At 34.5% G+C, this 12,560-nt stretch overlaps 1 protein-coding gene across 2 annotated transcripts; it reads left to right on the top strand.

The window, feature by feature from the left end:
* The first annotated feature begins 10,404 nt into the window (after window positions 1-10,404).
* LOC129748527 (uncharacterized) lies at window positions 10,405-12,357 on the top strand. 2 transcript variants are annotated; one of them, XM_055743182.1, is made up of 4 exons: window positions 10,405-10,638; window positions 10,695-11,272; window positions 11,331-11,663; window positions 11,726-12,357. In XM_055743182.1, the coding sequence occupies exons 2-4, from the start codon at window positions 11,221-11,223 to the stop codon at window positions 11,764-11,766; spliced, it is 426 nt and encodes a 141-aa protein (XP_055599157.1). In that variant the 5' UTR covers window positions 10,405-10,638; window positions 10,695-11,220; the 3' UTR covers window positions 11,767-12,357. The 2 variants fall into 2 exon arrangements, with proteins under 2 accessions (XP_055599157.1, XP_055599156.1); XM_055743181.1 differs by lacking the exon at window positions 10,405-10,638 and having other exon boundaries at window positions 10,680-11,272; window positions 11,331-12,357.
* Window positions 12,358-12,560: the final 203 nt, after the last annotated feature.

Raw genomic sequence — 12,560 nt, 5'->3', positions numbered from 1 at the left:
CGATGTTCATAGATTTTAACATCGATTGACAACTTAAGTCACATGTTATAAGATGTGTGTTGTAAGCTTGTACGATATGATCCAATTTGACATTTGATGAACTCTTTAAACGATACTTTATGTGAGTTGAGATGTACTCATGTACGATTTGTACCAATAAACGATTTTGCAGACCACTTTATGTAGCATGTTATGTGTAATATTGTGATTGAAATACAACTCTGGGAAGAAATAAAATTAATTGATGACTTTTACTGATTTTTATTATAAACAACATTGAAATGCACTACACAATAAGGCTCATTAAAAAACTTGCACTTAAATTATCTTCACTTCTTAAAACAATATATTTTCGCAGGTACCGGGCGCGTGCGGAAAGTGCGCGTTTCATTCCTCCTGATCGTCAATTCACGACACCTTGTCAGCTTTTTTTTAGGTTGGGTTGCTCATCAATTGCCGGGTAATCTCCAGGCGGGGCTTTTTATTTATCTATGCCTAGTAGGGGAGAGTAAACCTGTTATTTTAGAAAAAAAATTTTTAGTGAAGTTTTTGTCTAACGTTGTTTTTTCAAAACCTACCTTTATTATTTTACTTTATCCGTTTGCTTTAGTCGTCAATTCACACAAAATTCAAATGCTGATACAAAATTGCAAGCACGATCGCAAAATTGCACATCCACTTAACACGATTCAACACGATGAAGTTTTAATATCATGATAAGATGTGGGCGAACGCTAAGTATCTGTTAATACGAATCTGATTCGATCGCATTAAATATATTTACATCGTGGGCAAAGTGACCGATTATACGATTATAATTATACTTGTTATAATATTTGTAGCTATATCGGAAAGACACGGTGTTAATTTGCCTACTTATGTGACATTCTAGTAAACATACCAAGTGATACGAAAGACGATGCTTACGTAGAATTCTTTACGAATTTATTTGAAGTCATTTACGATTTCGATTCGAAAGTATTTTGTGTACCAATAAAATGCATCTTAAGAAATCTTATGCGATCGTTATAAGATTTCATTTGACATCGGTGGAATTAAATACGACGTCATCCAACATATCGTAACTAAGTCGTATTTCATTGAGATGTTGCATCTTCTACGATGAATATAGGATATGGTCGAATGGTAAGTGTACATATTTACGATTCCGATTAAAGTTGCATCCATATACGAGTTCGACGATGATTTCTTTTACGATTTCATGTTGGCTGGGTAGTTTGTTTATCAATTATGTTAGATAAATTTTACCCAAAACTGAAAAATTTCAAAATTTCACTAAAACTAGGTGTGATAGACAAAATATGACAAATGAATTCAGGCGACCAAATATTCCAAAATCAGGCATCAAAAATGCTTTTCCCCTGTGTACCGTGAACATCATCTCTTGAATTTAGCGAAGTTGTGCCACATCAAAAATCCTTTAATATAACTTTTAATAGACAGGATTTTTTCCCTCAAGTTTTTTACCTATTTTCTACAATTTTTCATTGTTCGGCACCAATAATCGACAGAACGATTTTAATTTTGAATTGCGTTCTCAAGGGTCAAAGTTAACGATTTTAAATTTAGATGATGAAAGCTGTCACGAAGTCAAAAATAAAATCAAAAAGATCTATGTATATTTTTTTGTATTTAATCCAATTTTCCCCTCAATCTAAAAAGTCAGTTTATATCATTACTTTTGTTTCTCAGATTGAAATCATAGAGCCAGAAAATTGTGTTTTAATTTGATAGTGTACGTCAATAACATTATGGTTATGAACATAAATCAATAGTAATATTTAATTATTATTGATTTCTGTTTTCATCATTCTGTAGTGTTCAGTTTGATTGGTACCTGTTCAATAACTATATCTTCTACCCTAGTTATTCGTATACCCTACAGGATTCTAGCGAATTAAGGTCCATCATATTCTAGAATTACCTAAAGGGCCACTTTTTCTAGTCATCTTATTAACTCTAGCTGTAGAGATCGTGAGAGTATAAGTTTCGATTTACCCCACTTAACTGTATGTACATATTTAAAAATAACATTTGTCATTTCAAGGAATTGAAAGAATAGCTGTTGATGCCAGAAGGCCCTTTTCCTTTTTAGCTTATTTGGTCCACTCTGGGGGGTCACTCAGCAAAACTCAAATTTGTGTGAAGTTTTTTCTCACATCATTATAGCCAAAGTCAAAACACACATGATATTTTCTGTATTTTCATATCGATGTCTTTTAAGAACTGGATTAATTTGTCTTCTTGTTGTTTTTCGTTCTTCAGGATGATGCCAACAGTATTACCAAGTTTGAAAAATTGTCTCTTTTGAAATAGCATGGTACACTCTAAGAGGATATGGTTAACAGTAAGATGGGTTAAACAATAAGAACAGATAGGAGAGACAGAATAGGAAGTTAGAAGATATTCATGAGTTAGACGACAGTGGCTGATTCTAAGTCTTGACAAAACCTTTTGCTCATAATAATCTTTTCGGTCAATCCATTTCCAAACATTATTTTTAATTTTGTGAAGTTTTTGTGCAGGATTAGTAGAACTCCATTCGTCTTGCCAAGCATGCCATATTTTCGTTTTAATAAATAGTTTTCCATCCGAACCTGTAATTTCTTTTTTGAAGATTCTTTTCGATCTACCCTCGTTAGCAAGGCAGTCGGCTTTCTCGTTTCCAAGGATACCAGTATGCCCTGGAATCCACACTAGGCTTACCATTCTTTGTTCTAGATTAAACTCGACGGATTGCACCCATGAATTTCGTGATTTTCCAGACTCAATTGCTCTTAAGCAGCTTGCACTATCAGAAAAAATGACACACTTTTTGTTTTTAGGCGAATTTTTGATGGCCATAAGAATTGCCATAGTTTCAGCAGCAAACACAGAACAAGTATCCTGTAACCTTTCACTTTTAGTGATTTTTTCGGAGAAAATACCAAAACCTGTTGTACCATTTGCTTTCGAACCATCAGTGAATATTTTCACACAGTCTGGGTAAACATTTCTAACTAATTCATTGTAAACTGATAGGACTTTATTAGAATTATCTCCTGCACGAACTTGACGGGCAATGGACCAGTCAACTATAGGTTTTTTATAATCCCATCTATGTGGTCCCCATCTGATCAAAGGTGAAATTTTAGGAAAACTGCATGACGTTATTGCTTCAAAAGATGTGGTAACTCTTTTAATAAGGACAAGATCTTCTAATGTTCTTCCCATTTCAAGCATTATTATAGCAATTCTAGCTTCAGTTAATGCTACTAGATAACCGAAAGGAAGTTGGCCAGCTTCACATAGCATAGATTTGGTAGGACTTGTGCAAAAAGCTCCTGATGCTAATCGCATAGCTTTATTATACACTGGTTCTAATATAGGTAGTACATGTTCTCTTTTCCTACCAGCTACACCTATGCCATACAATAATCGGGGAACAACAATACTTTTGACGATCTTTATTAGCGTTTCTCTGGAGCCTCTTACTTTAGAACCAATCATTTTTAAAACATTTATCATATTAGAAGCAGACTCCCGTCTTTCTTTGGCATGCTTCATAAAATTCATTTTTTATCAAAAGTCACACCCAGGATTTTGAGTGTTTTGACTGTTGGAATGGTAAGATCACCTACAGTGATCTCTGGAACATGTCCGCGATGACGACGATTGTGACACATATGCAACAGTTGGCATTTTTCTATCGCAGATATTTTCTGTATGAATAGCAGGCACTTCCTACAAATTTATGCCTAAGATGCATTTTTACGTATTTACATCCCGAAATGGAACCGTGAAAATGAACTTTTTTATCGAATGTAATGTTTTACATTGTTTCTTCTGAAATTTCACCTAACTTTACTAAGATTTGTAATATAAAGAATGCACAATAATTCTAACATAACATATGTCACAAATCATTCCAACCCAAACCGTACAAACATTCCAGGTAAGTAACTAATACTTCCGATCAGCTACCATAGGTTTAGAGCCTCTCCTTCTCCTCTGAAACGGAACAAACGACAGCTGCCGAGTTGAACGGGGTTGTGCTCCTACCTAGTTGTGTTGTGCATGATTCATCATCAAACGAGTTACAATTTATTTCAATTCACCAGATTTGTGTCTGGCATCGTGATGCGCCAAATTTTAAAAAAGCAAACGAAAAAAAAACCAACACTCTTCTCAAGTCTCGGGGAAAAAAGTACAATATCATTCACACGGTTAACATGTTTCTTTCTTACTCCGGCCGGCGCTCTGTTTCCTTTTTGGTGCCAGACTCCTAACAATCGGTAGGTATTGCACAATTCATCCGGACAAAACCGTTAAAAAATAAGGTCCCTTCGCAATAGTGAGTAGCGCAGCCTGCAGGCGCAAAGCAGAGCCTGGAAAAAGAGGAACAGAACAGAGAAGACCGGTACCGCATTTTGTTAATCCTAAAGTTTCACCTAAAAAGGGGTTTGCACAGCCAAAAAAAACGCCCGAGAGAGAAACCAACGCGCCAGACATCAACTTTAAAGTAAGGGTTCACACACAATGGCTTGATAATCATACGAAAAAAGGGGGAAAAGTTTACGCGCGCGCAACCCGAGCCTAATCATAATCCATAGGCACCGATCTCACAAATGAAACGAAAAAAAAAAACGAGAGAAAGAAAAATAGACCGACCGTAAGACCCCTTCTTCTGGTCCTGGGTAGTCAGTCGTTGGGTTGGACCAACTCCTCGAGCCAACATCCGATATCGAGTTCCTTCTGATCCTGCTGTTGATTGTTGCTTGATGCTGTTGCTATCGCTTTGGTGTGAACACTTGAACGGGGTTTTCAAGGTAGGGTTACTAAATCAGGACGAATTTCGAAACCAGGTGACCAATCAGTAGTTTATAGAATTCCTAATTTTATAAGAGCAAATTTACTGGTGTTGGGTTAAAGTGGTAAAAATTTTGTCACTTTTGGCACATTTTTGAAAATTTTGCCATGCAAAAACATTTTCAAGATCTGTGGCCTTCAAGTTTTTTAACAACACGTGTTGTAGTTTCGCATGCTGTCATGCAAAAATAGCAATATTTCTGTCACATACGGCTGAAATAGAAACAGTGCTGTAAAAAAAAATACAACGCCCAAAGATCTCGAAAACATTTTTGCATGGTAAAATTTTCAAAATGTCAAAATTTCTACCACTTTTTTTCCAACACCAGTGAACTTGCTCTAAAGGGATATATTGTACAATTTAAGCTTGCTTTGCCTATTTAAATTTTTCTCAGCGGTGAAGTTGTCAGCATCAAGTGTTTAGCCATTTTCCATATATTTTTTGGAAATTTGTATTTTTGTTTCAAGCGTAAACGAATGTTGACCTCATATATGGTCTCGAAGTTTTTTTTTTTAATTCTTTTTGTTTTTTCACCATTCCCCACATTTATTAAATCGTTTTTTTTTTTTGAATACTCTCAAACCTTAAACTGTCAATCAGGGCAACTGGTCGCCCTAGCCCATCCTCACGCGAGCTGTGACACATTTGGCGCGCTCATCGGCCAATGTGGATTATTTCCGCTGATGTCATGCTTCCAGCATCCGAAATAAAAAAAATGATTTTTTTTGTCGATTTTGTTTTTGGAAGTTTTTTTTTGGAAAATGCAATAAAGAACACAGCACAGAATTATTCCGCAATATTAGTGAAGGGTGTTGCAAGGGGTGATTGCAAAGTGGGTTATTTCATTATCCACCAGTAAACTTTTAGACCCTCTTGTGCCAATTTTTTTCAGCTGTTTCTTACTTCCTCTCACTCGTTCGAAGTGTTTAGCGAATCCAGGTGTTCTGGATCGAAACTCTTTAGATCATCAGATAAAATTTTGCCTCAAATTTAAAATATTTATAAAAATTTTGAATGATTTCACTATTCCTAAAATTCTGTAAGTAGAAAAACGTTGCGATCAATGAACCCCAAAAAAACGTTAAAAAACGAAATGCAAGCAATTGTAAAGAAAACGATTCACAAGACCCTTCCGAAATAAATCTTAAGTGAAAAAACTGAAAAAAGCGTCTAGAGAATAAGCACCCCTTGCACCCTATGGCAGGATCAACATCGGAAGACGGTCTATCCAGTGAATAAAAAAAACGGAGAGCGGAAAACCTCGGAAGGCATTCGGCGGAGGTTCTGAGTGAACTGTCTGATCTTATTCCGATTTCGGTCGACCGGTCGAGGCGTCTGCCTCTTCTGAATGATTGTTTGCCCAAGGTAGGAACAATGATATAGGTACACACATGTATGAAGGGTCAATGTACGTTCAGCTGAAAGGGATGATTTTTCAGCTTCAGCTGCAGCATCTTATCGAGAGAATAATTTAATAAATCACCGAGAATGAGAACATCCATAAAATTTTTAAAGATAGAATAAATGTTTAAGAATTTCCTTCGAGGGAAAAAAGTTTTAACATTACTTGAAACATTTCACTTCAATTTCTTCAAATCTATGGAAAGAAATCAAAACTAGTAAATCGGAATGAAAACTTGAAATATAATAACAATAGCCTTCGTGAAATAATATCTAGAATAGTTTTTCTCACACAAGCTAAATGTGCCCCCTTGAGTTAACAGTCAAAATCTTGGCATTGAATTCCAAAATTTTCAACTCAAAATTTGGACAAAAATAATGTAAATTGAATTAGAAAAAAAATCGACATAAATTAAAAAGAATATGAGGCAAAACATCTCAAATTTTCATTTTTTTTTCATCCAAACATGTCAGTAAGGATATTCTGTACAGAAAATGCAAAAACTGGCTAACAGTGCTAAGCGAGAACAGAGAAACATTATGATAAACGTTTCAGAATTTTACCTGAGCGAGCAGTATTCGGGTTGATACCTGATATTATTATTTATTTTCACTTTTCAATCATTACTGTTGAAATTTCCGTTGGTTTATAAATTCTAAACTCTTTTCCCTACCTATTTTTGAAAATGAAAAAAAAAATTATCGTTTGAATTGGACCAATCGACAGTACAGAGTTTGTTTATTAAATTTTCATCAGTTCATTCATTCAGTAAATATCCTGAATTCAGCATGTCATTTTCCAAATGACCATTCTCAAATTATATTAAAAACGATCTCATAGTTGAGTTGCTAATATCATTGAGTGATACTCTTAACATGAATATTTCTATGTTTTTAGTCTTTTTTTCCAGAATCAATTCATTGAGATTTAAAAATCTTATGTTGTTCCTTTAGTTACTGAAGTTTCATGGTTTTTCTGAATTTTGAGAACTCAGGATCTTTATTTAAGGTACTAAATACATTTTGTGTTTTGAATATTCTCTATAATGATTTTTTTTTCATTCCTTTGTCTTCGAGGGTATCGAATGAAACTTTTGTCACATTTTGAATAACAGGGTGGCCAGCGAGTTTCTATTTTCAAATTCCCGGTTTTCCCGAATGAAATTTTATGGTTTCCCTCGTTTCAAAATGCGCGAATAAATATGTCCATTTGATCAAAACTGAAGATATGTTTATGCGAGTTGAATGTAAATGTGTGAGAGGACTTAGTTTAATCTTGAAACTCAAGTTTTTCGAATTATAGTGATCGTCATACGGTAAGAAAAAAAATCTAGCTGTCCGAACCTTAACCGAAAATTGTTAATACTTTCTTTTCAGTCTTCATACCATCTTCGTTTTTTATAAGAGAAACTGCTATATTTTTATTATTCGCATGGACAAATCATAGTTTTGATATGATGCCATATAATACTTTCAAAATTTCAAGTTGAAATTTTAAATTTTTCTATTGAAATCTACTGACTGACATTCTGATATTTTTTCCTTCTTAAGCTCTTAAAACAGGTTCAGATGAACCTTATTCATGATAAGCTGATATTTTATTTCGGTTCTCATATTGAATACTGAATCAATTGGATACCTTTAAAATTTTTATTAGAATGCGCTTAGTTCTAGATTATATGTCCTATCTCAAATAGGCATGTTTTATTCGATTTTTATGTAATGTAAACAAGAATCACACAAAAACTGGCTCTCTTGTTACATCTTCTGTCTTCTGTGCGTTTATCAATAAACCGAATAAAATAGTGGCATCTATTTTCTGGCATTTTCTTCTACGCAGGGAACATGGCTATTTTAAGACATTATACTGATCTCATATCCAGTACTTTAACACGTTTAAAATGTTTTGTGTTCTCTAGAATAGCATTTGAAAAAAAAAATCGAATCATAGGGGCCCCCTGAGGAAAATTGCCCCGGGCCCCTCGATGTCTTAATCCGGCCCTGCCATCAATGTAACAGAATTTATAACAACTATAGAAAATTTGCAGGTCCCAGTAAGCCGTGATTCGGAGGACGTTTAGAAGACCTGAAAATAAAAACACCTTTTTACACCATCAATACTGCTCCCAATGCAGTGGTTTATTCCACCGAAAAACATTTTACTATCTTTTAAGCTCCATATTGGATCGAATCTGATAAAATGCACATCCAACTTCATTGGAAACCTTTTTCTGATATGATTTTCTTTTTGGCCTATTGGCGGACTATCCAAAGAAAACAGCGAGAGATCTGAGGAAAATTCACTACCACAATGGCACATTCTCTGACTCCAATTGCTAACCGACGCTGGGGGAATATTTTGTTTCACCATAACACAATAAACTGCATATGTGGTTCACAAACATTTAAGAGAAACACAACCGAAAAAAAAACTCTTAATCTGATTTTCAAAACTTCATTTAATTGAAAATTTTCACGGAGCTCGAAAAAATGGGTGCGACGTCAAAAAATCAAAGCCAACCTATCTCAACAAGGAATATACAGTGAATTGATGAACAAAAAGAGTATTGAGAAAAAAAAGGTTAAATTTCATTGAAATTTGAAAAACACTTCACAAAACTGCGTTTTCATGTTTTAGTTAAAACATAAATTTTGAAAAAATCTTAAAACTCTACGTCGCACTGTAGTTTTTAAATTTCTTTGTCATTTTTGCAATTCTAGCCAATTTTGTCATTTTTGTCATTTTTGTCATTTTTGTCATTTTGGTCATTTTGGTCATTTTTGTCGTTTTTGTCATTTCTGTCATTTCTGTCATTTCTGTCATTTCTGTCATTTTTGTCATTTTTGTCATTTATGTCATTTTTGTCATTTTTGTCATCTTTGTCATTTTTGTCATTTTTGTCATTTTTGTCATTTTTGTCCTATTTGTCATTTTTGTCATTTTTGTCATTTTTGTCATTTTTGTCATTTTTGTCATTTTTTTCATTTTTGTCATTTTTGTCATTTTTGTCATTTTTGTCATTTTTGTCATTTTTGTCATTTTTGTCATTTTTGTCATTTTTGTCATTTTTGTCATTTTTGTCATTTTTGTCATTTTTGTCATTTTTGTCATATTTGTCATTTTTGTCATTTTTGTCATTTTTGTCATTTTTGTCATTTTTGTCATTTTTGTCATTTTTGTCATTTTTGTCATTTTTGTCATTTTTGTCATTTTTGTCATTTTTGTCATTTTTGTCATTTTTGTCATTTTTGTCATTTTTGTCATTTTTGTCATTTTTGTCATTTTTGTCATTTTTGTCATTTTTGTCATTTTTGTCATTTTTGTCATTTTTGTCATTTTTGTCATTTTTGTCATTTTTGTCATTTTTGTCATTTTTGTCATTTTTGTCATTTTTGTCATTTTTATCAGTTTTGTCATTTTTGTCATTTTTGTCATTTTTGTCATTTTTGTCATTTTTGTCATTTTTGTCATTTTTGTCATTTTTGTCATTTTTGTCATTTTTGTCATTTTTGTCATTTTTGTCATTTTTGTCATTTTTGTCATTTTTGTCATTTTTGCATTTTCCTAAGTGAACTGAAGTTTGGCATACGGTGTCTTGTATTAATCCCTAAAGTTTTGTTATTGTTCTATTTCCGACATGCAAAAAAATGTGTTTAATTTTAATAATTGTAACGATAAATTGAACTTTAGAAATGTTCCTTCGAATTCGCATTGGCAATTATCGACATTATTTGATGATTAAATTCAAGTGCAATTGCGTAAATGAACTAATTAAAATATGTCTTTCTTCACAAAGTTGTTTAATACTTTAAGGACCGCGAAGAAATTTAAGACTGGAGCAAATCCTAAAAATTTACTGTAGGTACTGTTAGTAAATCATTTGTACAAGTTAGTAATTATCTAAAAAACAATCCATTTGAAGAAACACCAACAACTTAGCTAAAATAAAGAAATCAGTTTTTTGTTCATTTAAAACCATGCATTATTAGCAATGCTGAATACATTCAAGTAAGTACCCGCATAATCAAATACCGTACACATAATCGTCTGAATTATTTGATTCTGATTACATTAATAGTCACGAATATTTTCGCGTCTTCGCTTATTGCGTCTTTGCTTGGGATGATAAAAAAGGATTTCCGAAAGATACGATTAATGATCTAGAAAAATTAACTTTTCGCGTATCTGAGTGTAATGTGTCTTCGCTGATGCTGTCGTCACGTCACGAAAAAAAAAAACACGAGGCATTTGGACCAGCACGATTCTGAAAGAAAAACCTTCGTAATTAAGCCAGAAAACCCATAAATGGTAAGAAAGGGAATTAAAAATAATCTCACCAAGGCCGACAACAACTTAAGCGGTGAAGGTAAGTCAAAAATTTGGTTTGGTTTGGCAAAATTTGAAATTTTTTTCTCCGTACAGCTCGACGGAAACAAACTTCTTTATTCGACCGGACATACACGGGAACAGTTCCAGCGCTAAACCGCTGGGCCGGGACCCAACACAACTTCGTCAACAGCAGCAGCGGTAAACATAATTCTGGTGAGAAAAAAACTTGTTCAGTTCCTCACTCACGATTGCGAGCAGCTACCGATCATATCGCCATCACCACCGTCAGTGGCAACAGCAGCACCACCAAATACAACATTCGTCGGAAGCGTTCCTTCGCACCACAACCCGTTTTCCGGTGGAAGATAAATGAACTTCCGGCATACCATCGTGGCCAGTGCAAACAGCCGGACAAAATTGTGCGGCTGAAACGGCTCTAAGTAGCTACAATTTCTATCATCACTGCAAAAAAGCGAACGCAGTTTACCGCACCAGGCGTGGAAGTGGCTAAGGCAGCGGTCACGATGGCTGGTTTGTTGACCAAAACGGTTACGAACTTCGGTTACAAATCACGATTTGGGGAGGAAGTTAGCGGTTACGCAGTTTATTTCTACGGCTAATGATCGGAATCCAGCTAGCATCAAAAATCACAGGGCCACGCAGCTATGAAGGTAAGATCCAACATCCCTCATCGGTTGAATGGTCTTTAGATTTTTCTTTCTTTTGCAGGTTTAGCCATAAGCATAATGTCAGCAGGCGTAGCCACAACAATCACCAACAGTAGCGGCAATGTGTGGTGGAAATATCATCATATAACTTGTCCAGTTCTTCCTATTGCGACTACAGGCAAAGCCGTCACTGATTGTATCACCATCACCACCACCAGCGGCAACAGCAGCACCACCAAATCCAACAGAAGACATCCGCCGAAAGCGTTTCTCGCCTCACCCCGGCAGCCTTTTTTTTTCTTCTCAAACGGCGGAAGAGCTCCAGGCGGCGGAAATGGTTCAGTTTTCGAACTGGATGCGAAAGACAAAAAAAATTGCCCATTAAATCGGCAAGGTATGTTTCCAGTTTTTTTTTTTTTGTCAGAATACAATAATAATTTTTCGTTTCGAACATAGGAATCCAGAGCAGCTCAAAAATTAGGAAACCGACACCTTGAAAAACTCAACGAACACATGGTTCCGGTAATGTTTCAAACATCAATTACTTCGATTGAGCTCGATCTTGTCCAAGGCTATCCACCGTTGGATGCCGTAATTGAAGCAGCGAGGTGTTGCTGAAGAAAATGGAATGACTGAATCGAGCATTACTTCAACCAGAATGGCGATAACGAACCTTGCCTAGATAAGGTCATGGGATTTTTCTATATAGGACTGTTATTGTTACTACAGTAGTGCCCGAACGTGAAGAAAGTCATATCAAGTCTTAATTCTGCACATTTCAGAAGTTTTTTTTTTCATACTTATAATTATTAAGGTATTTTACTTTGAAAGCTTCATTTTGCCGAAAGTATCCATTTCATTATACTATGTTAGTAAAAGGGAGGAGCCATTATAGTCTTGGTAAACAACTTTTAGGAAAGGAAAAGGGAACCCAAGATCTGTTTTCCATCAGGGTTTCAGAAGATCTAAATCAATATAGTTTTATAATAATAATACCATTATTACCTTAAAATTCAAGAAATGTAGCTACAACAATATGCTTGTTAGAAAAATTGCAAAATGCGCCGAATTTGAACCAGTAAAGAGTTAGGACCTGGTAACGGTAAAATAATGTAACTATCAAATGCCATAGTTTAACAAATAGAATAAAATTTAATAAATTTCAACACGAATCGTTTTCTTTTACTTCATAAATCGTGAAAAGATCTTTCAAAGATACATAGTATCGTTTTAAAAAGTTGAAATTGATGATATAACAACGATTACATCTATCGTTTTCCTACATTTTCTA

This window comes from Uranotaenia lowii, chromosome 2, assembly GCF_029784155.1.
Source record: "Uranotaenia lowii strain MFRU-FL chromosome 2, ASM2978415v1, whole genome shotgun sequence".
NCBI classification, from domain to species: Eukaryota; Metazoa; Arthropoda; class Insecta; order Diptera; family Culicidae; genus Uranotaenia; species Uranotaenia lowii.
Note: the sequence above shows the minus strand (reverse complement) of the source record. Positions and strands in the feature narration are given on the sequence as shown.

Coding starts and splice junctions, on each gene's coding strand:
- LOC129748527 (XM_055743181.1), top strand. CDS start 11,221: ATGATCGGAATCCAGCTAGCATCAAAAATCACAGGGCCACGCAGCTAT. Junction 11,273..11,330: donor AGGGCCACGCAGCTATGAAG/GTAAGATCCAAC, acceptor TTTCTTTTGCAG/GTTTAGCCATAAGCATAATG.